This window comes from Diabrotica virgifera, chromosome 6 (assembly GCF_917563875.1).
Source record: "Diabrotica virgifera virgifera chromosome 6, PGI_DIABVI_V3a".
Classification (NCBI taxonomy): Eukaryota; Metazoa; Arthropoda; class Insecta; order Coleoptera; family Chrysomelidae; genus Diabrotica; species Diabrotica virgifera.
Genome location: NC_065448.1, coordinates 100,276,514 through 100,302,118, shown reverse-complemented (window position 1 = coordinate 100,302,118; position 25,605 = coordinate 100,276,514). Strand labels below are relative to the sequence as shown.

The following is a 25,605-nucleotide window of genomic DNA, read 5'->3' as shown; positions in this document are numbered from 1 at the left end:
AAACCAATGCTGTCGTGTTTATTTCAATTTATACCGCAGGGAGTTGAACTTGTTATGATTTTCATAGAAAATTGGTTATAACTTTGTAAATACCCTGTATAACATAATAAACCTTTATATTTTTGTGATGGGGACGTTAAGAAGATTTCGACCATAAAATAAAATATAGGGTGTTTCATTAAAAAAAAAAAAAAAAAAAACATAAATTTGGTCTGCCACTATGTTATCGAATGCCATGTAACATTTTAACTAATTTTGTAATATGAAGCTCAAAGTTTGCTACAATTTTTATTACTATAACTTTTATTGCTATCTATTACTATAGTGGATCTACTGAGCTTTATCACACTAATCAATCGCCCTGTATATTTTATCTTAATACTTCTGCTACCCTTAATCACGAATTTTTGTCTCTTATCTTTTTCATAATGTTTTAAAATTTTGTTAAACTCATTAAAAGAACTAAATAATTGTCCTATCAGTCCATAATTCATTTAAAAACAAACACTAAACAAATAAAAAATCAGAAATCTCTTTTACTAATCAATGTTAAAATGTAAACACAGCATTAGACAAATTCTAAAAAGGCGGCTGCACAATTGACCGGGAACGGGAACGAGAACGGAAACTGAAAGCATCAGCAGATTCACAATTAAATGGTAAACAGCTGTTTTGTGTCACTGTCACTTGTGCTATTAATTTATTTTTCTTCTCAAAATAAATTTTGTGGAATGATCTTTTTCTAATTTTATTAAAAGAACATGTCTGTTAAATCTAAAACTATGGATTTATTTGATGACGAGCTTTTAATATTTTCGTTTTTTATGATCTTGGAACTAATTTACACAATATGTGTTACGTAGGGATGTCCACGAGTTACTTCACGCAAAGATCCCTGGTTCGAAATTAAATTATAGAAAATAACTTTCGTTTACAGAAAATTACCCCTATTAAAAATACGCAAGTGCAGCTTAAAACAAAAGTTTTTATTTGGATGTTATCCGAAGAATGTTACAAACTCGACTGACTTAAAAACATAATATCCAATATCTACACATTCCTTAAAACTGCAATACATTCTTATCATAGGTTTCAATCTCAAGTGGGCTGGCTAGTACGCCCATCATCCCTTCACCATAAAACAACGAAAAACAAACCATATGGCTCGCCGTATGTATAAAGCAGAAATATAGTCTGTTCGCTAAACTCAGACGCAACTTTCTAGATGTTTTAGTCGGTAATTTTGCCAATTTTAGTAAAATTGGCAAAAAATAATTACTAAATAGTTAATAATCACTAAATAGTTAGTAATTTTGCCAATTTTTGCAAAATTGGCAAAAAACAAAAAAATTATCGACTAAAATATCTAGCCAGTTGCGTCTGAGTTTAGCGAACCGACTATATCTTTTAAACACGGACACTGCCATATTTTATAATGACTCGACATTCTCCCACCTTGGGGAATTTGACAAAATTTCTCAAAAAATACAGAGAGTCACGAAAAATTACAATAAAATATCAAATAAAGTGAAAAGTAAAATATATCAAAAACAAACAGAGTCATGAAAAAATCAAGTCAAGAAAATGTCACTTGAATCTTAAGGCCGCGTCTCACCATCAAATAATTTGATCAAACAGTTTGAGCAAACTTGACGTACTTGAGGAAGTACGTCAAAGTGACGTCACAATTGCAGTTTTTTTTAAATTATAATAATCTGTGCTCTCACTATCAGTCTAGTTTGATCAAATTTTTTGTATTGAGTTGTCTAACTTGTTTGTACTTTATTTAAAATTAAAATTTTTCATTATTATCCACAATGAACACTCAGGATGTGACGTCACTAACTGTCACATTCAGTTTGCTCAAACCAGTTTGATTAAATTATTTGATGGTGGGACGCGGTCTTTACAGGAGTTTTAACTACCCGGCCACTTCGCGTACATCTTTCATTTAAATCGGGTGCTCTGCTTTTTGTCACTCCCGCACTTATTTCACTTGATTCTTCCTCGGCCTGGAGCTGACAACCGTTCTCGTGAGGCACTGTCTCAGGAGCCGCATCCCGTAGGGTAATACCCTGGATATTCTCGCCAGCAGTAACTGCCTCCACGACTTCCACTGGGTAAAACCTTTGCAACGGTCTCAGAAGTTGGCCTTGTGCCGTCGCAAGACGAACTAATCCTGATTATCTCTACCGGGTAAAAGTTCAATAACTTTTCCTAAAGGCCACTGAAGACGCTTGATGTTTTCGTTGCCTACTAAAACGACATCCCCGATAGACACTTTAGACACTTTCGTCTTCTTCGTTCCCGCTTTGAGTTGAGCCAGATATTCAGCACGAAATCTTTTTCGCAAATGACTTCTTAACTCTTGCAAACGGCGTATTTTGCGTGTGAGAGAATTCTGCTCTAGCAAATCACAATCCGGCAACTAGTAACTGACTTGCTCACGTAAAAACGTACCTGGCGTCAACGCGGCTAACTCAGTAGGATCATCCGAAATATACGTCAATGGCCGCGAGTTGACTATACTCTCACAATCACACAACAATGTCAATAAGTCTTCATAATTGAGAGACGCTCGACCCAAAACTTTTCGCAAAAGTCCTTTCACAATACCTATTAATTGCTCCCAAAATCCACCCCACCATGCAGCTGTAGGGGGGTCGAAACGCCACTTAATACGTTGTGTAGAACTATATTCCGCGATCATGTTCCAGTCCAATTGCTTAAGCGCGTTTTTAAGTCCCGTAAAATTCGTTCCATTGTCACTATAAACCGTTCTCGGGCGTCCACGCCTGGCAACAAAGCGACGGAAAGCTTGAATAAATGCATTTGTTGACAAGGAGGTAACGAGTTCCAGATGAACTGCGCGATAAACGGCACAAGTGAACAAACAAATCCATGCCTTCTCGCCCGATTTCAAGTAAAGAGGCCCAGCTAAGTCCACCCCGGAAATCTCAAACACTGCAGCATCTCGAACTCTATCGGCCGGCAATGAAGGCGTTTGTACTTCGAACGATTTCCCATCTTGTCTCTTGCACACACCACATTCTTTTAAAATGGACCGCACAATCCTTCTACCCCCTAAAGTCCAATATTTTTCGCGGAGCAAACTAAGCAGTCCCTGTGTACCAACGTGACAAGAGTTTTTGTGTAAGCTCAAAATCAACTTGCGCACTATAAAATGTTCACCCGGAAGTACGATAGGCAGAAGAAAATCTTCCGTGTCAATTCTCTCGGTAACGCGAGTTTTTAAACGTATAAGTCCAAATTCATCAACAAACGTGTTTAGCGAGGAAATTCGTTTAGTATCTGAACCGAACGCTTCTTTCTGCACTAACTTCAACACAAACATTTCGGCTTTGTCGATTTCCTCCGCGACCAATTCGCCTGTAAGTTTTCCATTTGAATTTCTCGTATTGTAACAAAATCGTAGCGTCCAAGCCATCATTCTTAACAGTTTTGTGTACTGAGAAAAGTAATGCAGGTGCCAATCGTCGGACGTCATATTCAATAGTGACGTTTTTTCTTTTTCTCAGTGCCGACTTATTCTTCATCAACCTCTACTTGTTGTTGGGGCCAATAATTTTCGTTTCTGTACAACCATTCCGGGCCTTCCCACCATCGAGATTCAAACAATTGCCGAACACCACAGCCTCTTGATGGAAGATCGGCAGGGTTGAGAGAACCAGGCACATATTTCCAACACTCAGCATTGGCTAAATTTCTAATCTCCTGAACTCTATTAAAAACAAAAACAGACCAGTCATCCTTACGTTGAATCCAAGAAAGAACCGTAGTGGAATCACTCCAAAAATAAGACTCAACATGCTGAGAAAATTGTCTTTTGACTGACTGATAAAGTCTAGCACCAATAGTGGCTGCCAACAGTTCCAATCTAGGTATAGAAATCTTCTTCAAAGGAGCCACACGACTCTTAGCTGCTACAAGAAAAATCGAAACACCATCATTCCGAAGAACTCTCAAAAACACTACGGCTGCATAAGCTTTCTTACTTGCATCAGAAAAGGGGTGCAAACTCCAATGGTCAGCTTCAATGGGCCCAGCCTGGATCCAACGTGGAATCTCAATACTCGACAGTTCAGGAAGATGAGTAACCCATTGACAAAATTCCTCAGCCCTGTCATTCTCGACTGGTGCATCCCATCCCAAGCGCTTTTCCCAAAGTTTCTGCAGCAAAAGTTTAGGGAACAGAGATACTGGACAGGTAAAACCAATAGGGTCAAATATACTCTGAGCTACAGAAAGCATCAGTCTCTTAGTTATGGGTTCTTTTCAGACCACTCCCTGAAAAATTTCACCATTGACTTTTAGTGTGTCTCTTGAGGAGTCCCAGAGAAGACCAAGAACAGGGACAACTGTTTTTTTACTACCAGAAGACTCCCACCCTCTCAAATCCATCTTAGCTTCCTCCATGATGGCAGTTGCTTCTGATACGAACTTTCTCAACTCATTCTCATCGGTAACACTAGTCACACAATTATCTACATAGAACCCAATCATAAGCCTTTCAATTGTATTTTTAGAGTACGGCATATCATTACAACACTTCTCCAGCGCCTTTATCAAATGAAATTCTATAGTAGCACCCAGAAGAAATGGACTACAGTTGACTCCAAAAACAACTCTCCTATGTCGAAATACAAATTCCTTTCCTTCATTGTTTACCCATAGGAACCTCAAAAAATCTCTGTCCTTCGAATGTACAGAAATTTGAAGAAAAGCCTTTCGAATATCCGACACAACACCTATTCTTTGTTGTCTGAACCGTAATAACACAGAAGGAATAAGTTCAATAAGATTAGGCCCTACCTCTAAACACTGGTTCAAAGAAGGACGACCCTGTTCATGAGATGATGCATCAAAGACTGGCCTAATTTTCGTGGTTTCGCTAGTATTTTTAATAACGGGTCTGTGAGGCAAATAGTGCACACAATTATTCTCTTCCGGATTATTTACTATTTCGATCACACCCTCGTTCAACCACTCATTGAATATTAAATTATACGATTCAAACAAATTGGACTTTTTCAACTTATTTAAAGTAGTATCTAACCTTCTTCTAGCGACAACTAAATTATCTGAAATTAAAGGATGCTTGTTCAACCAAGGTAACATAACCTCATACCTACCTTCGTTGTCACATCGGATAGTCTCATAGAAAAAATTCTTAGCCTCCTTGGCCGCCACCTCTCGTGTCAATTTTTCTACAGGATCGGTTATCCCAATAATATCAAGCTCCCAGAGTTTCGCCACAGAAGAACTATCAACAAACAACGCAATCGACATCATAGATGTGCTGAAATTAGAAGCAACCGCCGGCACCTTGCCCATAAGAGTCCAACCTAACAAAGTTTCAACTGCTACAAGACCACACTGTAACTGATATTTCCTCCCTGTATACAATTTGCCTACAACATCAGCTCCTAACAAAATCTCAATTGGTGCTATATGTCCGACATCGCTGAGCGAAATATTCATGTCACTAAGTTCCTCAACCCAAGGGCCGTGATAAACAGGAGAGACATCTGCACAAATTTTTGGTTGATCTAAGGCATCAAATGAACAAGAGTAAGCTCCTTCACTCGTAGTTACCTTGTATAATTTGTGAGCGGCCGTGGATAACGGCATAAACGCTGGCCTCATACGCCAGTAGACGTGGGTTCGATCCCTGCCAAAGACAAACCATTTTCATTTCCAATAATGACACGAGCCGTCTCACCGTGCCTCGGAGAGTACGTTAAGCCGTCGGTCCCCCTGGGCTAGTGTACATCGGTCATCGACACTAGTTACTTGAAACAGGGTTAAAGATGTAATTGGCGCCGGATCTGTCCGAAAGGATCTCCCCGGCAAAAATGCCATACGATATTATTATTATTATAATTTATGTCGTTGTTCAGAAGTACTTTTACCGCCAAATAACGTATGTACGATATTTTCCGTTCCTTTAGCAGAAAAACCTATTTCTTGTGCGGTACGCTGTAAAATATATGTTCTCTGCGATCCAGTGTCAATAAGCGCCCTTACTTGTTTAGTACCATGTGTACTTCTTATGTTTACTCGCAGAGTTTGTAAAAAAACCTGTGTATTATTCAAATTCGCAAGCGTCTGATCCTCAGTCCTATTTTCTTCCGAGCGGCTGATACTTGAGGTCGATGTATCAATTTTGTTAACAGGTAAATCAGGACACATCAAAACAACATGGGATTTACAACACAAAATACAATTCAAACGTGCTCTACAGTTCTTCGAAGAATGTCGCACCTTCAAACATCGAAAACAGGCCTTCTTTTCTGACAATGTTCGTCGTTTCTGTTCCATAGACAATTTTTGTGCTTTAAAACAATTGATACTGTCATGCTGTTCTTCGCAAAAAATACACCTGTCAACCTCATAATTTACCAACCCAGCAGCGGTCGCTGATGGCTGATCAGTTCCTTGCTTTGGTAATTTTATATTCTTCTTTTCAACCAGGTTATTGGATTTACATTTATTTTCAGTCGATAAACCAAAACCTTCCGTTGCTAAATTAATTTTTTGTTCATTTTGAACTTCATTTTGTAGAAAACTCATTAGCCCACTTAATCTTGTCTCCAAAGTTGAAACTTCTGCATATTCTTCGACATTGTGCATGGATACGGAACCAGAAGGCTTTAAAAACTGTGAAGATCTATGCCATAGTCTGATCATATCCTCCGGTAAACATGACTCAATAAGGGGATACAATATTGCCGCATATTTGTCAGCAGTTATGCCTAAGGTCTCAAGAGAACGAAGTTGACTCTCTATCATATCATATAGTGCAGAAACATTACAAGAACTACTAGAAACTCGACTCAAAATTAACTTTAAGAGCTCCCTAATATATACTCCAATCTGGAGATCCTCTCTGCCAAACCTAGACTTCAAACTCTTTATAATTTTTGAGTAATTATCGGCTACTGCAGGAAAACTCTCCACTAAACGTCTGGCCTTACTACCGTCTACAGTGGCTTGTCTCAAATAAGCTATTTTGTCGTTTAAATCAATCGATGGATCATCATGCACTACTTTGAACTGCGACCAAAATGGAAGCCAATCTATCAAGTCCCCAGAATATTTCTTGAATTCGATTGGAGGTAATTTAAAACTGCGCTTACCTTTTATTGATGATTCTGAACTTATACTAAACTGGGTATGTCTTCGCATTTGTACTTCAGTTCATAGTAGCGTGTGCTGTATCTATCCTTTGCCTCCATCTCACTGATTAATTCTGCCTCGGAAGCCTTTTCGACCATAGCTTCAAACACCGCACTTTCCACGACACAAAGCTCATTGTACTTAACTTGTAACAGTTCCCACTGTACACTAATTTGTTGCCAGGGTCGAGTGTCCATCGTTTCAGATAACAAATTGTCCAAAACATTAGCAGCTGTCGTAAAAGCAGTACGAAGCACTGTTCGGCGTTTTGTTTCTAATTCCAATGCCATATTTCTCGCTTACAAGGGTAACAACTTCGGCCGAGCCTCACGACAAACGAATTTATTCGCCGGAAAAAAGTTTACACTCAAATAAGCGGAAACAACTAACTTTTAAGCACACCCGTATATATCTAAGTCCTTATCGCGGTCGCCAAAATGTTACGTAGGGATGTCCACGAGTTACTTCACGCAAAGATCCCTGGTTCGAAATTAAATTATAGAAAATAACTTTCGTTTACAGAAAATTACCCCTATTAAAAATACGCAAGTGTAGCTTAAAACAAAAGTTTTTATTTGGATGTTATCCGAAGAATGTTACAAACTCGGCTGACTTAAAAACATAATATCCAATATCTACACATTCCTTAAAACTGATACATTCTTATCATAGGTTTCAATCTCAAGTGGGCTGGCTAGTACGCCCATCATCCCTTCACCATAAAACAACGAAAAACAAACCATATGGCTCGCCGTATGTATAAAGCAGAAATATCTTTTAAACACGGACACTGCCATATTTTATAATGACTCGACAATATGTGTGCAATCGCAAAGGTTTGTCAGCATAAAGATAAAAAGCATATCATTCAAATATTTATATTATTATTGTATCTAATTACCAACATCAATCATACGGATGAGGACATTTTTCCAATAAAGAAATCAATCGTTCGTCATTTATTTTAATGCAAAATGTATAAAAATTGTCACTAACACTTGGTCACACACTTCTAATAACAAATTTTTATTGGGCATTTGACAGTATTTTTAATACTGCCTTCTGATTGGTTCCGGGAATACAACGGGAACGAGAAAGTTAAAACATGGTCAACTTTCCCGTTCCCGTTACCGGACAGCTTCTCGTTCTCGGTTATTGTGCATCTACAACATTAATTTACGTAGAGGTTAACTTTTTTCCCGTTCCCGTTTCCGTTCTCGTTCCCGGGCAATTGTGCAGCCGCCTTAACCCTCACTCTGACGTACTCTGACACTCGCACTCGCGGTATTCTCAATTATAGCCAGGGAGGTAGTGTCAAATTTAACCGGAGCATTTTAGCATGGCTGTTTTCTTTTCATTTAGTTAGGTGTTCCAAAGCTTATTAACAACCCAGCAAACAGACCGACGTGTTAATTACGTGAATTTTGGGTACATTTGTCACCAATATACGTAAATTGCTTACGTGAATTTCACGTGAAAATTTGGTTGGAATGTCACATTGAAAATACGTCTTTAAATTACGTGAATAACTCGTCTTCAATAGACGTGTTATTTACCTTAAATAGCAATAAAATGTTTCGGGAAATTCACGTTGCAAATACGTGTTGATTAACGTATCTTTTAGGGAATGTATATATTAGTATTTACGTGAAAGATACGTCCTCGGTTCACGTAAATAATTCGACCTTAATTAACTTATGAATCACGTAATTATTATCCTCATAATATGATAGGTTTGTTCGTAGTACGATCCAATCGATCAGCAACCGTTGCCAACCATCAGACGCATGCGCAGTTAACAGTTAGCGCTGCGCAGTTAACAGTTCGAGTTCGTAGACTACGAACGCGCTTGCGTCTGACGGTTGGCAACGGTTGCTGATCGTTCTACGAACAAACCTAATATAAATAAAACAAGCATATAAAGTATTAACAATGTATTTATTTAGTAGAATTTAGAGACTTTAAAACATTTGTCCTGTATAATTATTATACAAGATAATGAAGCAAAAATGGTACCGACCTAAAGACACATTAAAAAATTTGCCAACATAAAACACAACACAGGTCACTTTTTATTTCGAGGAGGACACTTCGACACTTTCTTGTTTTTTCTAATTGCATCATGGCACTTCAACGCTCGAGCAGTAAGGTAAACGTTAATACGAAAGACATTATTATAAAATAAACCCGCCTAAAATAAAACGAGGGAAATAAAGCTCTTCACGTTTCACTTTTTGTTGTGAGAAGCCAAGCCAGAGCCAGAGAAGCTGATATTAGAGGATATGATCATCGATTATAAAAATCGATTATTTTTAAATTACAGTTAAACTATTCTACTTACTTTAAATTAGTATTACGAATTTTCTTTTTGTTTTTAAATTTCTTTTGCTATTAACTAATTGGTCTTACTAAAAATCTATTTCAATACCAGAATAATATAAAAAAAATAATCCTATCGAAACGTATCTATTATTCGATAAATCGATTAATTTAGTTTTCGAACCAACTATGTTAGTCACGTGATGGTATTTAAAGGAGGAGTTAAAGTGGTATTTAAAGGCTTGGTAGTACTTCATCACCGCGCGCGATTTAAAAATAAGACAACATCATTTTAGCTCCTGTGATATTTTTAAAGAAAAAAATAGCTTCAAATCAAGTTGGATTGAAATAGTTATGCTAAATGATCTTAAAAGCGAAATCATAAACTTTTTTTTTAAATATTGGTATTATTTACGTGAAATACATCTAATTTTTCGACGTCCATAAAATACAGTGAGTAAAATTCAAGCGATACGTATTTAACCAACACCGTTGTAATTTTTTTTTTCCAAAATATTTCTCAAAATTTAACCAAAGGAAGTTATTTCTGTTTCGTGATTATTACGTGAAATAAACGTACCTTTGCGATGTAACCGAAATTCACAAATATTATAAAAAACATGTACTATATTCGTCATTATGATTTTATATTATTCTAATGTCAAACATGTATAAAGAAAGCACTAATATATAGGTGAATGATTTGGCACTGAAATACGTTTTTTTCCCGTCATAAATCACCGAGTTACGTATTCGTTGAAATTTGCTGTAAATTTAACGTAATTATCACGTAATTGGGCTCAAGTCTGTTTGCTGGGAAATGATGTGTCAGCTGGCCCAAAACCGGGGATTTTATTCAAGAAAACGTAAAATGTGAAACTTGATGGAAAAACGCTACAACTTATATGTCAAATATTTATCTCCGTGACTTACGTGTATAATAGCTAAGAATGCCTAGCTACTGGCTTTCAATTCGGGTTCAATTCCTGGCCATTACTGACTTGGGTTCAATTCCTGGCCCTGGAATTTTTTTTTGTTTTTAAAATTGACGTTTTTATTTGAAATAGTTATTTTCCTAACTAGTGCGGAAAGTGATACTTTCACGCACAAGACTGCCGTTGACCTGAACGACACGATAGCGGAGTTCGGGCAAGCAGTCGAGTGCGAAGAAGACACTTTCCGCATGAGTTAAGAACAATATTTTTTCTAGGGCCGTACATTTGGAAAAAAGCCACAAAAAATAGAGTTATATCAATTTTTATTTAGAAGTGAAAATACACAAATTGATCCTTTGACAGGTTTCTCAAAACCAAACTTTCAATATAATATGGGTTACCACGACGACGATATTGGTTTCCATGACGACGATTCAAAACCATTGTAATTGTCTACTGATCTGACTTTTAAATATTATGTCAAGATAATTTTATTTCATCGAATTATCGCGCTAATTTCATTAAAACATGAAGACAATAAGATGAATTTGAAATAAATTAGTAAATAATATCTAAATATTAGTTTATTGCATGTATTATAATATATTATAATGCCATATTACAAGGTATTTTACTTTCCCGCACGCCGTGCGGGAAAGTGCAACTTTCGGAAACGAAATGCGTGCGTGAAAGTGGCTCTTTTAGCACGGTACTATTTTTTGATAATACCACGTTTTTATTATTTATACGACACTATATAAAAAAGTCTGTATGTCTTTTATAGAATCGTAAACTATGCATTTGATCATAATATGATGACCTCAAGCAAAGTTGTTGTACATGAACCCGGGAAGGATTCTGAGTTAATACGACCAATCTAAGTAATCATTATTTACGCAGACACCACAAAAACAATATTGTTTATTAGAAAAAGTATACGCAATATTTTTGAGTACATTTTGGCTTTCTGGTAATTTTTAGGCACCTATTTAACTTTTAAACATAATTTTTTAGTTCTAATGGGCGGTACGAAGTTTGCCGGGTCAGCTAGTTAATAAAAAAAAAATATTCTTGAACTATGTGGTTTGGCAAATATTAAAAAAAAAGTATACCTAAATCATTAATTTATGAATTTTAGATTGTAAGAAAAACGCATCAGCTGAATATAACATCAATATGAGCTGAATATATGATAGGTACACGATAGCGTGTACCTAGACACAGCGTTAACTGTCATGTCAACTTCAGAGATAGAAAAAGAAGATATATTATTTCGTCTAACCTGTAAAGTTTTTGAAAAGTGTAAATAAAATACTTCAAATAATTTTTATTAAGTAATATTTGTTCTTACATTAAAATGTTTTAGAAGAGGAAAACCAAATTTAAATGTTGATTAAATAAAAGATTATTTTATGTAAACATTTATCATTATATTGTAAATTATTTGCTGACTTAAATAATTTCTTGGTAAGGCTGGAATTATTATTTTTATTTAAAGTTCTTCACTTTGAATGTACAATTTTATTTATTTAGGTAACTGTAGGTACCAGAGACATTTTATATTATAAGTGTTGATGGTATAAGGTGTATAAATACAGACATTCCTGTCTGCTTCTACAAGTATATAACTAAATTTGATTTGAGTTTTACAGTATTATCATGTCTGACAAGAATACTTTTGAAAAACTACCAGTGTCAGTTGTTCCAACACATTATAAAATACACCTTTTACCAGATTTGAGCGATTTTACATTTAAAGGGGAAGTCAGTATTAATATTGAGGTAAGTAGGTAAAACTGTAGACTTATTTTATGTCTCCTTTACATTACAGCGAGTTTATATAATTTTCTATTAACTTATTAACATGCAGGCTTGGTAGTGGTAGGCACTTCATATTTGACTTTGATATTTAAGGGGGTGGGGGGAATGTTTTGAAAATTGTGAAATTTTCGATTTTTATTATTATTTTAAATGAAAGTACATAACAATAAAAATACCCTCTAAGAATTTCTGATTTATCGGACCAAAATTATGGGACATCAGCATGTTGAATATTATACCTTTGACTTGCTTTGCAGCAGTTTCGCTCCAAGTCTAGTGCATTTGAGTGTAGCAAGAAACGTTTAACAGACATTCTCCTTCTTCTTTGTGAATTACTCTGACAAAAAAGAAATTGAACATAAAAGTTATCAAAACTTCAACATCCACCTGAAACTTTGCATAGATTTTCTTTTGACATTTTGTGAGGTAATGTTGTTGAGATATTTTGTGTTTTATACTTATTTTTTCTTTAACCCGGGAGTAGTCCCGCTCACTTCTCTAATGTGAACAGTCGCGTCTTAGATTTCATCTCACAATACGAATTTAAATACGAATTTACAACAATTTTTTATTTTATAGTATTTTTATTTACTTGCTATGTTGGAAATAATATTTCTAGCAATTATTAAAGCTAATTGGCTCTCCCCAAAGCCATAAATTCAACAAAAAGAAGAAGAAGAAAAAAATACCTATGCATTACTACACCCTTCCTCGAGGCACTTTGAAATTTTTTCAAAATTGCAAAATGTTTCATCAAGTTATCGCGACAAAGGATAAAATGTGAGATTCTTATGATTCTTATTCTTGTTCTTATTCTTGTGAGAAATTTTTAAATTTTGCGACCAAAAGCCAGCGACCAATTTTGCGACCAAATTTTTAAACCAGCGACCCTGTGGTCGCTGGTTTCATGGACCTTGTGCTAATTTATCGGACTCTGAATTCCGATTTCTCTCCAAGAAAGACAATGTATTTTTCTTGTGTGATTTCTGCAATGGTAATTGTGAAGTAGTTGAGAAGTCTGTCGCTGCTGTTATGACGCAATTAAACAGTTTTCCAGATCTAATGACAAAGAAGATCGATGTGATGTTTAAATCATTCAAAGACGAGATGCTAAAAATGTTAAAGATCAAATTCATGATGTCCCAAGACCTTCGTGCAGCTCGCCTGAATTGTCATTTGCGAAAGTAGTCCAGAAAGCTCCTACTGTGCTAATTACACCCAAAGATCCAAAACAATCTTCTTCTTCTACCAAATCCGAGTTAATCCGTAAAATTGATCCTATTAAAGAAAATATCCAGGTTACACAAGTAAAAGAAATCAACAAAGGCGGTATAGCGATCCGTTGTGGTAACGATTCGAAATTTCAAGATTTAATGAACTCTACAATGAACAATAAATATAATATTAAAGTAATTTCTCCTCTTAATCCTCGTGTACGTATTGTCGGTATTTCTGAAAATTTAGATAAAGTTATCCTGTTAAATATGCTTAAAGAGCAAAATCATAGCGTGCTATCAAGTGACTGCGTTTGTGATGTAATATCGGTCAGTCCCTTAAAGAAAAATCAAAATGTATTTCAAGCTATACTTCAAGTAGATCTGGCTACCTATCATCGTCTTTTAAATTATGAGCATGTTGTTGTGGGTTATGATTATTGTAGAGTATATGATGCTGTGGAGGTTAGGCGATGTTTCAAATGCTGCGGTTTTCATCACTTCGCAAATAATTGTCAAGCAAATCAAGTAGTCTGTCCAAAATGTTCTTTAAGTCATCAAGTCTCTGAATGTAAGTCTACTGCTTTAAAATGTATAAACTGTGTTAATTATAACAAACGTGATGGAGTTCAGACGATTAATACTGACCATGCAACATGGGATAAATCCTCATGTCATGTATTCAAGCATACGCTGGACTCATTTAAGGCTAATATACTTGACATTAAATAGCAACCACAGAAACAATTTATTAAGCCCCAGGTGAAGAATAATGGAAGCCCAAAACTAAATATTGATGTATATTACCAAAACTGTCGCAGTTTGCTAGGTCGGACTCAATTGGTTTACACTAACCACGGCTCCGTTCCTGGTACCCATAAAATTTTTGCGTTCACTGAAACTTGGTTAAATTCTAGTGTGTATGATTCGGAACTTTTTGATCCTGAATTGTTTACTGTGATTCGTTCAGATCGGGATTTTTTAGCCACTGGGACAACTAGAGGTGGAGGTGTACTATTAGCAGTTAACCTTCGGAGTACGAAGACTGGGTCAAGCGTGACCCGAAATTCACTTATTTCTTAATATTTTATGAAATAATTTTTTTACAAATCCGATTGATCGTAAGTTCTCCTTATTTGTTTCAATCTATTTTTTCGTATATAATTCGTGAACATGCAAATTACAGTTTTTCCTCTACGTAACATCTATGATGCCGGGTCACTCCTGACCCGGTCTTCGGATTTCGAAAAATATTTTTAATATGTTTGTAGGTACACGTAAATCGCAGCCGTCTCTGTTTACGGGTATACGTATTCAAATATATGGCCGGAGCGAATTTACCTATGCCCGTTTTCTGTAAGGTATTAAAATCTGGCCGCCGGAGCGAACTAGTATATACCCATGGGAAACCATCTTAAAAAATTTAAATACAATAATTTAGGATTATAATTGTTGTGTTTGTTTGTTTTTTGTTGAATTAAAGATACTGTTTATTAATACTGACTATTTAAAACATCCTTATAAATAAAATGAGAATGGGTCACGCTTGACCCATCTTCGTAATCTAAGTAAGTCAAATAATCTCCGTACTCCGAAGGTTAATAAAGCATTAAATGTTATTCCTATTGATGTCTACTCTATATGTGCTACTATTGCTGAAGTCAAATTAATTGATGTAGTCATAAGCAAAGTTGTATCAAAGAAAATAGTTTTTTATCTCGTGTTAGTATATATACCTCCGCAAACACCTCTAGCTGAACTAGTATTATTCCTAGAGTGTTTAGAAACAGTTGAATGCCTTTTTAACGAAACAGTATTAGTCTTGGGTGATTTTAATATACCGGAATATACTCAAGGCATTACTACCGGTAAATCAGTGGCCGTGCAGAATGTTGCAAATTTCTTTAATCTATCGCAATATAATCATGTAGTTAATCATAATGAACGAATCCTAGATTTGGTATTTTCTAATATATTTTGTAACGTATATCAGGCAATTGACTATGTTGTTCCCATGGATAACCATCATCCACCGCTCATCATTGATTTTAGTATTAAAAAAGAATTTAATGAAATCAAAATCGACAGTAAGCAGAATTTTAACTTTAAGAGAGCCAACTTTATAGAACTTTATAATGAACTCTATTTATCTGACTGGTCTTTTCTTTCCACTGATCTTGATATCAACAGCAACCTAAATGCCTTTTATCAGTATATTCACAGCATCTTCTCTAAACATATTCCTCTTAAAAAGAAGCAAACTAAACGTTATCCGTTTTGGTTCAATGGTGATCTGATTAATCTTCTGAATACTAAAAATAGAGCTTGGAACGCGTACAAAAAATCTCGTAATATTCAAAATTACACTGAATTCAAGAGAATTCGTTCAGAATTCAAATACTTTAATCAAATAATATACAAGCGTTATGTGTCTCAACTAGAACTCAATCTTAAACAAGATCCTCGTAGCTTTTGGTCGTTCATAAACTCCAAGAAAACAAATTGTTCTATTCCTGAAACTATGTCGTATAATAATATAAAGCTAGAGACTTCACAGGATATTGCCTCATCATTTGCCGATTTCTTCTCAAAGTCATACACCGATATTTCTCCTCCCGACAATATCACTCCCAAATTAAATACATATATTGCCGAACAATTGCACATTCCCGCTTTTACAAAATCTGAAATTGAACAGGCCATAAGGAAGATTAAGCCGAACATGACGATGGGACCAGATAATATTCCTGCATTTCTCATAAAAGATTGTGCCCACGTATTTTCAACTCCTCTGTGTACTTTATTTAACTGCATATTATCCAGTTCGGTCTTTCCCACACAATGGAAAATTTCTAAAATTGTCCCTGTGTTTAAGAAAGAAAATCGAACTTCTATCCAAAACTATAGGCCTATTGCTATCATATCCAACTTTAGTAAAATTTTCGAGATATGTATAAATAAACACCTTTACACCCACATTTCACCATTCATAGTTCCCCAACAGCACGGATTTATCAGTGGTAAATCTACTTTAACAAATCTTGTTAATATCACTCAATTCCTGTGTGAAGCATTAGACAGAAATGCCCAAGTCGACGTCATATACACTGACTTTTCCAAAGCTTTTGACCGCTTAAGTCATAAAATTCTACTGAATAAGCTCAGTTCTATTTCAATCACACCTACGCTGTTACAATTATTTAACTCTTATTTTACAGATCGATGGCAATATACACAAATTAGAGGTTTTAAATCAACCCCTTTTCCTCAGTTATCCGGAGTACCTCAAGGTTCAATTGTAGGGCCGCTACTGTTTGTGATATTCGTTAATGATATTGTTGATGACCTAGATGTTCATTCACTAATTTATGCGGACGATTTAAAATTATTTTTTGAAATTAAGTCACCCTCCGATTGCATTAGACTTCAAGAAAATTTAAATAAAATCAGTATATGGTGTGACACTAATTGTTTGCAGCTAAATGCGTCTAAATGTAATGTTATGTCTTTTTCTAGAAGCCCTTCTCCAACACACTACGATTATCATATACATAATACTTCCATTTGTCGCCCCAGCTCTGTTAAGGACCTGGGGGTCATATTTGACTGCAGACTATCATTTGTTCCACACATCACTAATATCGTTGCGGGTGCGTTTAGTACTCTAGGTTTCATTTTACGAAATGCGAAAGAACTTACCGATATTGACACTTGCAAATTTTTATATTCATCTCTTGTTCTCCCCAAACTCGATTATGCATCGATAGTTTGGTCTCCAATTTATCAAAATCACACAACTGTTTTGGAATCAGTACAGAGGCGGTTTTTAAAAAGTATGCACTTTAAATCCACTGGCATTTATCCTGCTAGGGGATTTTCTGAAGAGCTACTTCTCGATAAATTTAAGATGCAAAGTCTTCAGCGTCGTAGAATAACTCAATCTTTATGCTTTTTATTTAAAATTATTAACAACCAAGTAAATACTCCTGAGTTATTGCAACATCTTAATCTCCACGTACCACGTGTTGCTTCTCGTACTTCACAAACGTTTTATGTTAACAGAGCCAGATCAAATATTTTGGTGCAGTTACCTCTAGTACAAATGCAAGCTCATTACAATGCGAACTCTGATCTCTTTGACATCTTCAATTCTAATTTACGCATCATTAAGAATTCTGCTAACGATATTAGGTTGCAACCAGTCACTTTTTAGCATCTTGCTGTTATATTATATATTTATTCTGTATTTTTGTATTTAATTGTTTTACATACTATGTATTTTCTGTTTTTCTTTAATTACTTTATAAGTTTTTGTTCGTCGTTGTTCGTATGTGAGTGTGTTTTTCTCATTTTGAGTTTTTTCACACACTTACATATAAACGGCGTTTATGTAGTCTATGTATTTTATACTGTTTTGTTGTTATGTTTATGATCTGTAAACGGTAAATTTACTAATACGCTTAATACACTAACCCAGTTTGTAATTGGTCCAGTACTGTTATTTGGGTACTAAATAAATAAATAAAAAATAAATAAATAAATAAATAAATTTTTAACATTTTTGCAACAACAGTTCTAAATTTTTATTTGTAACTTTTATTTCTTATTTATTTTATTGTAATCACTGTTTCATTTTAATCATATGTATTTTTATTATATATTGTACTCTATTGTACTAAAACTTTGACTAGTCCGATAAGATTTATACATTTTTTTGGTAAGAATTGTGTAAACTTTGTGGATGAATAAATTCTATCTATCTATCTATCTAACGGCGCAACTACTCGCGGGTTAACAATAATAAATACCACTCCTAAAAAAATTCAGTCCAATAGTCCAATAACTTGAAAATTTTTAGTTACATGTTTATAATTTTAGTTTTTTCTTATCATTCCTTTTTTCTTTTGAATTGTCGATTCATCATCGGAACTGTTTTCACTCAGAATCAGAAATGCTAACTATAGCGAAAATAAAACAGTATCTTTTTGAAAACAGGTGAAAATCCTTTCAAAGTGGAATATAAACAACTAATTTGAAGTAAGTGAATGATGCCTCTGTGTTTTGATATCATTTTTGCAACTGAGAATGAAGAGACTTTTTTCTCCTTGTACCTCCTCAACCATCCACCTTTCTTTGAAGGACAAGTTACTGGAGGCAGTATTTGTTATGTTGCATCTGATGAATAAGGTATCAGGTGTAAAAGGTATTCCAGCATTCTAATCTTCACTGTAACTACAATTTCATGTTTTCAGCAGATTGTTCACAACATTTCCCCATCAGTAATGTGATATGTCCAGGATATTCAGAGACTTTATCAATATAACCACATACACACACACACATGCTCGTATCAACCCCAGCCCCGGGGAACATGTGTGTTCCAATGGAAAAGTGGAACCCACATGTCCGAAGATCAAACCGGTCACACCCAGTAATGGAGTGGTACCTATCTGACCCCCAAGCTATACCTCCACCCCTCCCCATCGAAGGACATACCGAATGGGGAGGCGTTGATCTTAATGTTACTTTGGATGCCCTGGGTAATGGGACATCCTTTGTATTACTTCATGTGGTTAAGCCACCTGGTTTTAGGGGTAGCTAGAAGAGCTTTTCTCCCTATTAATGACTAAGTTAATTTTTTACTTTACTTTGGACTTGTGTCCTAAAAAAAAATGTGTTCCGGACATCAAGGCACCAATCTAAATCGGTGTCTTGCTGTCCAGACCGTGTGTGCTCGGTCACTCAGCCGGCGAATTGGCAAAATAAATTTTGTTCTCCTCGACGGCTGAGCGCCCGAAAGGTGTGGCCATTAAGCCCACGTCTGTCGGTACGTGACCTTGATGCTCACATTCCGCGGCTATGGTCCATTTGATCTACCTGAAGGGTACTTAGTGCCTGAAGGGCGACATTTGTATTTCGATATTCTGTGGTTATCTCAATTTTTCATTCTTAAGGGTTTCCTCTATATCCAGCTAATTGCTGTCTAGGCCGTCTATGTACCGTTCTTTGGTTTTCGTCGTAGTTAGTCAATTCTCTTAATAATCTGCTAGGATGGTTTCTGATATTGTTAAATATTTCATTAAATAATATAACCACATTTCAAAGCTTTTTTAATAATTTTCCTGTCATGGTTGATTATTCATAGCGAGAATTGTTATTGTTAAACCGAGAATGTTTAACAATTGAACAGTCTGTATTGGGATACACTGCATCTCAGTAATCATCTTATTAAGACAAATTCTTTTAATAATTAAATGTCTTTGGTAAAACAAATACGTTTGTTTATAATAAATACGATTGACCTATATTACCACATCAATGTGTCGATTTTCGATACAAGGTCAGTTTGAAATAACAATTAGTATTCATTATTTATAATCTAGTCGATTCAGCACTTTTACTAAACACTCTCACTTTTATTTATACCAAATAGTAAACAGCGGAATCCACTTTGAGTTCTACTTTCATGGCGAAAAGATTAGTCATTGGTATTTGAGATCCCAACGAGTAGACATCACAGTTACTAAATAATATACCACCAGCTCTTTACCGTAGTTACTTCAACGTACCAATAAATGAATCTACAGTGAGTATTGTTACTTCATCAACCCTTATGGTAGGGGGTAACCACCCTTCAATTATCTGAGATGGTTCAGATAAACAGGAACCATCATATGGCGATCTAAGACCAGGCGAGGACGTATGAAACTAGCAGTCTGGAAGGAGAAATGGAAAGAAACGTCAATGTTCTTGCACCTCGACCACCCTAGATAACAGCGGGGTGCCTACATAAAAAGGATGGAGACATCAGGCCGACGCGGAGCTGAGGATGGAATGGTATGAAGATGGAACATCGTGGGAAAATGGACAATGGTACGGGACGCGCAGCGAGGACTTTTGGTGATACGAACACAGACGTTTAAAGTGATAAGTCCATATTATCTCTTCTTATAGTATTTCCACGATATAGTCGTAATTAACAATATAATAATAATATAATCGTAATTTAAGATACACATAATCCAAGTTTTACCTATTTTTTATCTACCTATTCTATTTTAATTACCTTATTGGTATTATAGGGAATTTTTTTTCTCAAGTATTATGGTTATTTATAGGACGTAATGATACATTTTTATATGATTTTTATATATTTACTAGCATATATTTTTATCTTTACCGACTTTTTTTATCCAATTATTATTTTACCTACTGATTTTTATGACATTTTGATTTATCTACTGATTTTTATGGTGATTTATATTGATTGATATAATGATTTTCATTACAATTTACTATATTTTTACTATTTTTGACATAATATTTTATATACATATTTACTATACCTCGTAAAGACTGTCGAATTTATGCTTTCGTGTCTCTGATTCTTTTGGAAGACAAAGTTATACGCTCATTTCAAGCTGTAAACTTAAGAACAGTAGTTCCAAGTTCAATACATCAGCCAATCGACAAGGAAATAGAGGAAGAACAAAGCGACGAAGAAGTAGAAGAGGAAAAAAGTGACGAAGAAATAGAGGAAAAAACTAACGAGGAAATAGAAGAGGAAAAAGGCGACGTAAAACAAGATATAAAAATATTAAACATGGTTCTGACAATTAACGAATTTTTGAATATTGCAAGCAAGGTATTGCCCAACGAGTTTGATGGAAGCGCAGGTAAACTACAACCATTTTTAGACGCATTAGAGCTACTTGGAAAAATAGCCGAAGGACATGAAGAAACAGCGATAACATTAATAAAGACAAGATTGACCAATAAGGCTAGAAACCTGATAACCACAGAGGATACGATACCACTTATAGCTGCGGCACTGAAGATAGAATTAAGAGGCGACAATCCGAAAACGATAATAGACAAGTTAGCAAAGAAACGGCAAGGAAACAAAGATGCAGCAGTGTACGCATCTGAAGTAGAGGAACTAGCGGAACAGTTGAAGGTAGCATACATAGCGGAAGGAATGCCATTGGAATTAGCGAAAAAATACACAACGGAAACAGTTGTAGCAACAATGAAACGAAATGTTAATACGGATAGAGCTAAGTTAATACTGGAGGCAGGTAATTTCACAACACCGCAGGAAGTAGTATCTAAATTTTTATCGATTGATACGACAGAGGAGAACACACAGGGAAGAGTATTCAATTATAGGACGAATTATGAAAATAGGAGAGGCCAGCAGCAATACCGAAGAGGATACCATAACAAATACGATAGAGGAAGAAGAAATAACTTCGGAACAACGGAACGAAGGAGAAGCAACAGAAAACCAACGGAATTATTCGAACAGAGGATATAGACAATTTAACAACCAAACGTACAGAGGGAACCAGAGAGGAGGACGTAACAGAAACGTAAGGCTACTGGAGTTAGAGGACAGCCAAGAGGAACCAGAAAACCAGCAGTTGGGGTTTTGAATGAAAAAAACAAGGAAAGTACACAGGCAGAAGTGGAATATAATATTTACAACTTCGACTTAAACCTAACGAATTTTGTACGAATGAAAACAGGAATCCTAGAACATACAAATACATTTATCATAGACACAGGAGCTGATATTTCAATACTGAAATGTTCAAAAGATTTTATGAAGGAACATGTGAAACCAAACACAAAGGCGAAAATAAAAGGAGTAACTAAAGGAGAATTACAAACAATGGGAGAAGTTGAAACAACACTAGAAGTAAAAGGATCTTGATTTGAGCATATCTTTCAATTAGTTGAACCTAGCTTTCCTATTCCAACCGACGGAATCATTGGGAGAGACTTTATTTCAAACTTTCAATGCATACTAGACTACGCTAACCTTAAAATGCACATTAAAGAGGACAACGATTGTTACATTAGTACGAACATTTTGGATAATATAGATAATGACACGATAATAATACGGCCTAGATGTGAAATTTACAGAGTCGTAAAAATTTTTCAAACGCTGAAGAACGACAGGATAGTGGAACAACAGGAAATACAACCAGGAATATTCATAGCGAGACCAATTATTTCAAGTAATAATCCGTACATCAAAATTTTGAACACAACCTACGAAACAGTAAAAGTAGAAACAAACGCAATCAAAACATTAGACATTAAATTATTCAACATATATATATATATATATATATATATATATATATATATATATATATATATATATATATAACAGGTATATTAGACATTTTGTAAAATGCCAATTAGACATACATAATTTTTTAAAAAGTATTTTAGCTTTTATCGCTTTATACTCAGATTTTTATAAGTTTTTATATAGTTTTTACTTTAATTTATATTATTTACTATTTACCAAGACAAAATTTCATTGTTATGTCAGTATTTAACAACTAGGCTCTACATCCTCAAATAATTTTCCTGAAGATGATAATAAACATTATCGAAAGCTTGAAATTATTATAAAGAGTTTTCTTTGAGATTGCTGCTACCCCAATATTTCAACCTTGTTTTATATATATATATATATATATATATATATATATATATATAAATCTGTAGGAAATATCAGGTATGTGGTCTATAATAAAAAATTTTTATTTTAATGTCAATGTTATTTATTTGTGAAATCTTTTAACTTTCTGTAAGTATTTTAAAATCTAGTTTGTACGTCTTTGTAAGTTGTTAAAATTGTTGTTACAGTATACTCCTGAAGAAGCCATCAAAAAAATGTGCGAAATATTGAGTTTTTAGAAAAAATAAAGATTTTTTATTATAGACCACATACCTGATATTTCCTACAGATTTATTTATTGTTTTTGGTCGAAATAATCACTTTGAATATATATATATATATATATATATATATATATATATATATATATATATATATATATATATATATATATATATATACTAATCAACGACAGCAAGGACAGGAAAAAGGAATTACATTAGACATTCCAGAATACATACGCGATAAGTTAGTATCTTTATGCGAAGATTATTCAGATATATTCGCCCTAAGGCATGACATGCTAACATGTAACAACTTCTACGAGCAGAAACTGAGAGTTAAATACCAAACTCCGGTATATATTAAAAACTATAGGACACCTCATGCACAAACAGAGGAATTAAACCGACAAGTACAAAAACTGAGAGACCCAGGAATAATAGAACCGTCCACATCAGAATACAACAGCCTAGTAGTGCTGGTACCGGAAAAAGCGATAGATGGAAATAAAGCATGGAGATTATGCATAGATTTTAGACAACTGAACAAGAAAATAGTCACAGACAAATTTCCTTTACCAAGAATATATCAAGACTCGATATTAGATCAACTAGGAAGAGCAAAATGGTTTTCAGTTATAGACTTAATGTCAGGTTTTCACCAGATACCATTAGAAAAATCATCAAGAAAATACACATCGTTTAGCACGGAAAATGGAGCAATTCAATTTACCAGATTACCTTTTGGATTAAATGTAAGCCCAAATAGCTTTTCAAGGATGATGTCAATAGCATTTTCAGGATTAACACCGGACAAAGCATTTCTTTACATGGACGATATAGTAGTAATAGGAATATCTGAAAAACATCACCTAGACAACCTGAAAAAGACATTCGAGACATGTCGAAAATTCAATCTGAAACTTAACCCAGGAAAATGTCAATTTTTTAGAAGAGAAGTAACATATTTAGGTCATGATCTTTCTCAGGAAGGAGTATCACCAGACAAAGCGAAATATGCAACGATTGAACAATACCCGACACCTAAGACAGCGGAAGAAACAAAAAGATTCGTAGCATTTTGTAACTATTATAGACGTTTTATTCAAAATTTTGCTGAAATATGCAGACCACTCAACAGATTATCAAGAAAAGGAGTAGAATTTTTTTGGTCAGAAGAATGTGAAAAAGCATTCAGTATGCTTAAATCATCTCTGATGAAGCCACCGATCCTAAAATATCCAGATTTCAATAAACAATTCATCCTAACAACAGACGCATCCAACGAGAGTTGTTCAGCAATTTTAAGTCAAGATTATAACGGAACAGATCTACCAATAGCATACGCATCAAGAAGTTTCAATAAAGGAGAATGTAATAAACCTATAATCGTTAAGGAATTACTAGCGATTCATTGGGGAATTAATCATTTCAAATGTTATTTATACGGAGCACCAACATTTTTAGTCAAAACGGATCGTAAATCACTAACACATTTATTTGCAATGAAAGAACCAACTTCGAAACTTACAAGGATCAGATTAGATTTAGAGGAATACGATTTCGAAATAGAGTATATAACAGGGAAAAATAACTACGCAGACAGCCTTTCAAGAATAACATTACATCAACTAAAGAACCTATACATAGATAATACCCATATATTAGCTATAACACGAGCTCAAGCAAGAGAAAAGAAGAAGGAAGCAAGGCAAACGAAGGCAGAAAGTGAACTCGCACTACAGCCAGAAGCCCCCAGACAGACAGTAAGAAAGGTACTAAATAATTTAGAGGCGCATAGACTACCAATTTTGTCTTTTGGAGCAGAACTAATCTCACCAAGGCTGAGCATTAGGGTCAAAAACAAAATAAAGTGCAGCAAGAGCATAGCCACAGGATTCAATCATTTCGATTTAAACCAAATGTTGGCACAGCTTGATAAGCTGGCGGTAGAGAATGCAATACGTAAAGTAAAGATATACGTAAACGATATTATTTTTAAATTGTGAATGAATTTATTAAACAAGGAAACAAAATATTGAAGAATGTAATACATATGTGAAGTACCAGAAACAATAGAAGATGACAAAGAAAAACACAGGTTAATAGAAGCATATCATAATCACCCGATGTTTGGAGGACACGTAGGAAATAATAGACTAATAAAGAAGCTAAAAGCAAGATTTAGATGGAAAAATTTGGAAAAAGACGTAAGAAAATACGTTAAACAATGTCATAAATGTCAAATTAACAAACCGAAAAGAACACATGTCGAAGAATTCGTGATATCGGACACCTCTTCCAAACCATGGGACATAGATACGATAGGTCCATTCGCTAAAAGTAACGAAGGTAATAGATACTGTATAACAATGTTATGTGAGCTTACGAAATACGCGGTCAGTATACCCGTG

At 34.8% G+C, this 25,605-nt stretch overlaps 2 protein-coding genes across 4 annotated transcripts in view; one reads left to right on the top strand and one right to left on the bottom strand.

Annotated features, from left to right (window-relative positions):
* Positions 1–997: 997 nt before the first annotated feature.
* On the bottom strand, positions 998–5,667 carry LOC126886132 (uncharacterized). Its single transcript, XM_050652977.1, has 2 exons — positions 4,409–5,667; positions 998–1,067 (listed from the first exon to the last, which is right to left on the bottom strand). Exons 1-2 carry the CDS (start codon positions 5,665–5,667, stop codon positions 998–1,000), a joined length of 1,329 nt encoding a protein of 442 aa, XP_050508934.1.
* Positions 5,668–11,743: 6,076 nt separating this feature from the next.
* Positions 11,744–25,605, top strand: part of LOC126886651 (puromycin-sensitive aminopeptidase-like) — a 101,671-nt gene continuing 87,809 nt past the window's right edge. The window contains exons 1-2 of one of the 3 annotated variants that reach the window (XM_050653646.1): positions 11,744–11,921; positions 12,107–12,236. In XM_050653646.1, coding sequence (XP_050509603.1) covers positions 12,114–12,236 — 123 coding nt within the window. In that variant the 5' untranslated portion in view covers positions 11,744–11,921; positions 12,107–12,113. The other 2 variants (XM_050653644.1, XM_050653645.1) reach the window with 2 other exon arrangements.

Bases quoted from the DNA above. Each gene is read 5' to 3' on its own strand.
- LOC126886132 (XM_050652977.1), bottom strand. From the start codon at position 5,667: ATGAGGCCAGCGTTTATGCCGTTATCCACGGCCGCTCACAAATTATAC. The intron at 1,068-4,408 runs GTGGGAGTCTTC...AATGTATTGCAG, and splicing joins GCTAAGATGGATTTGAGAGG to TTTTAAGGAATGTGTAGATA.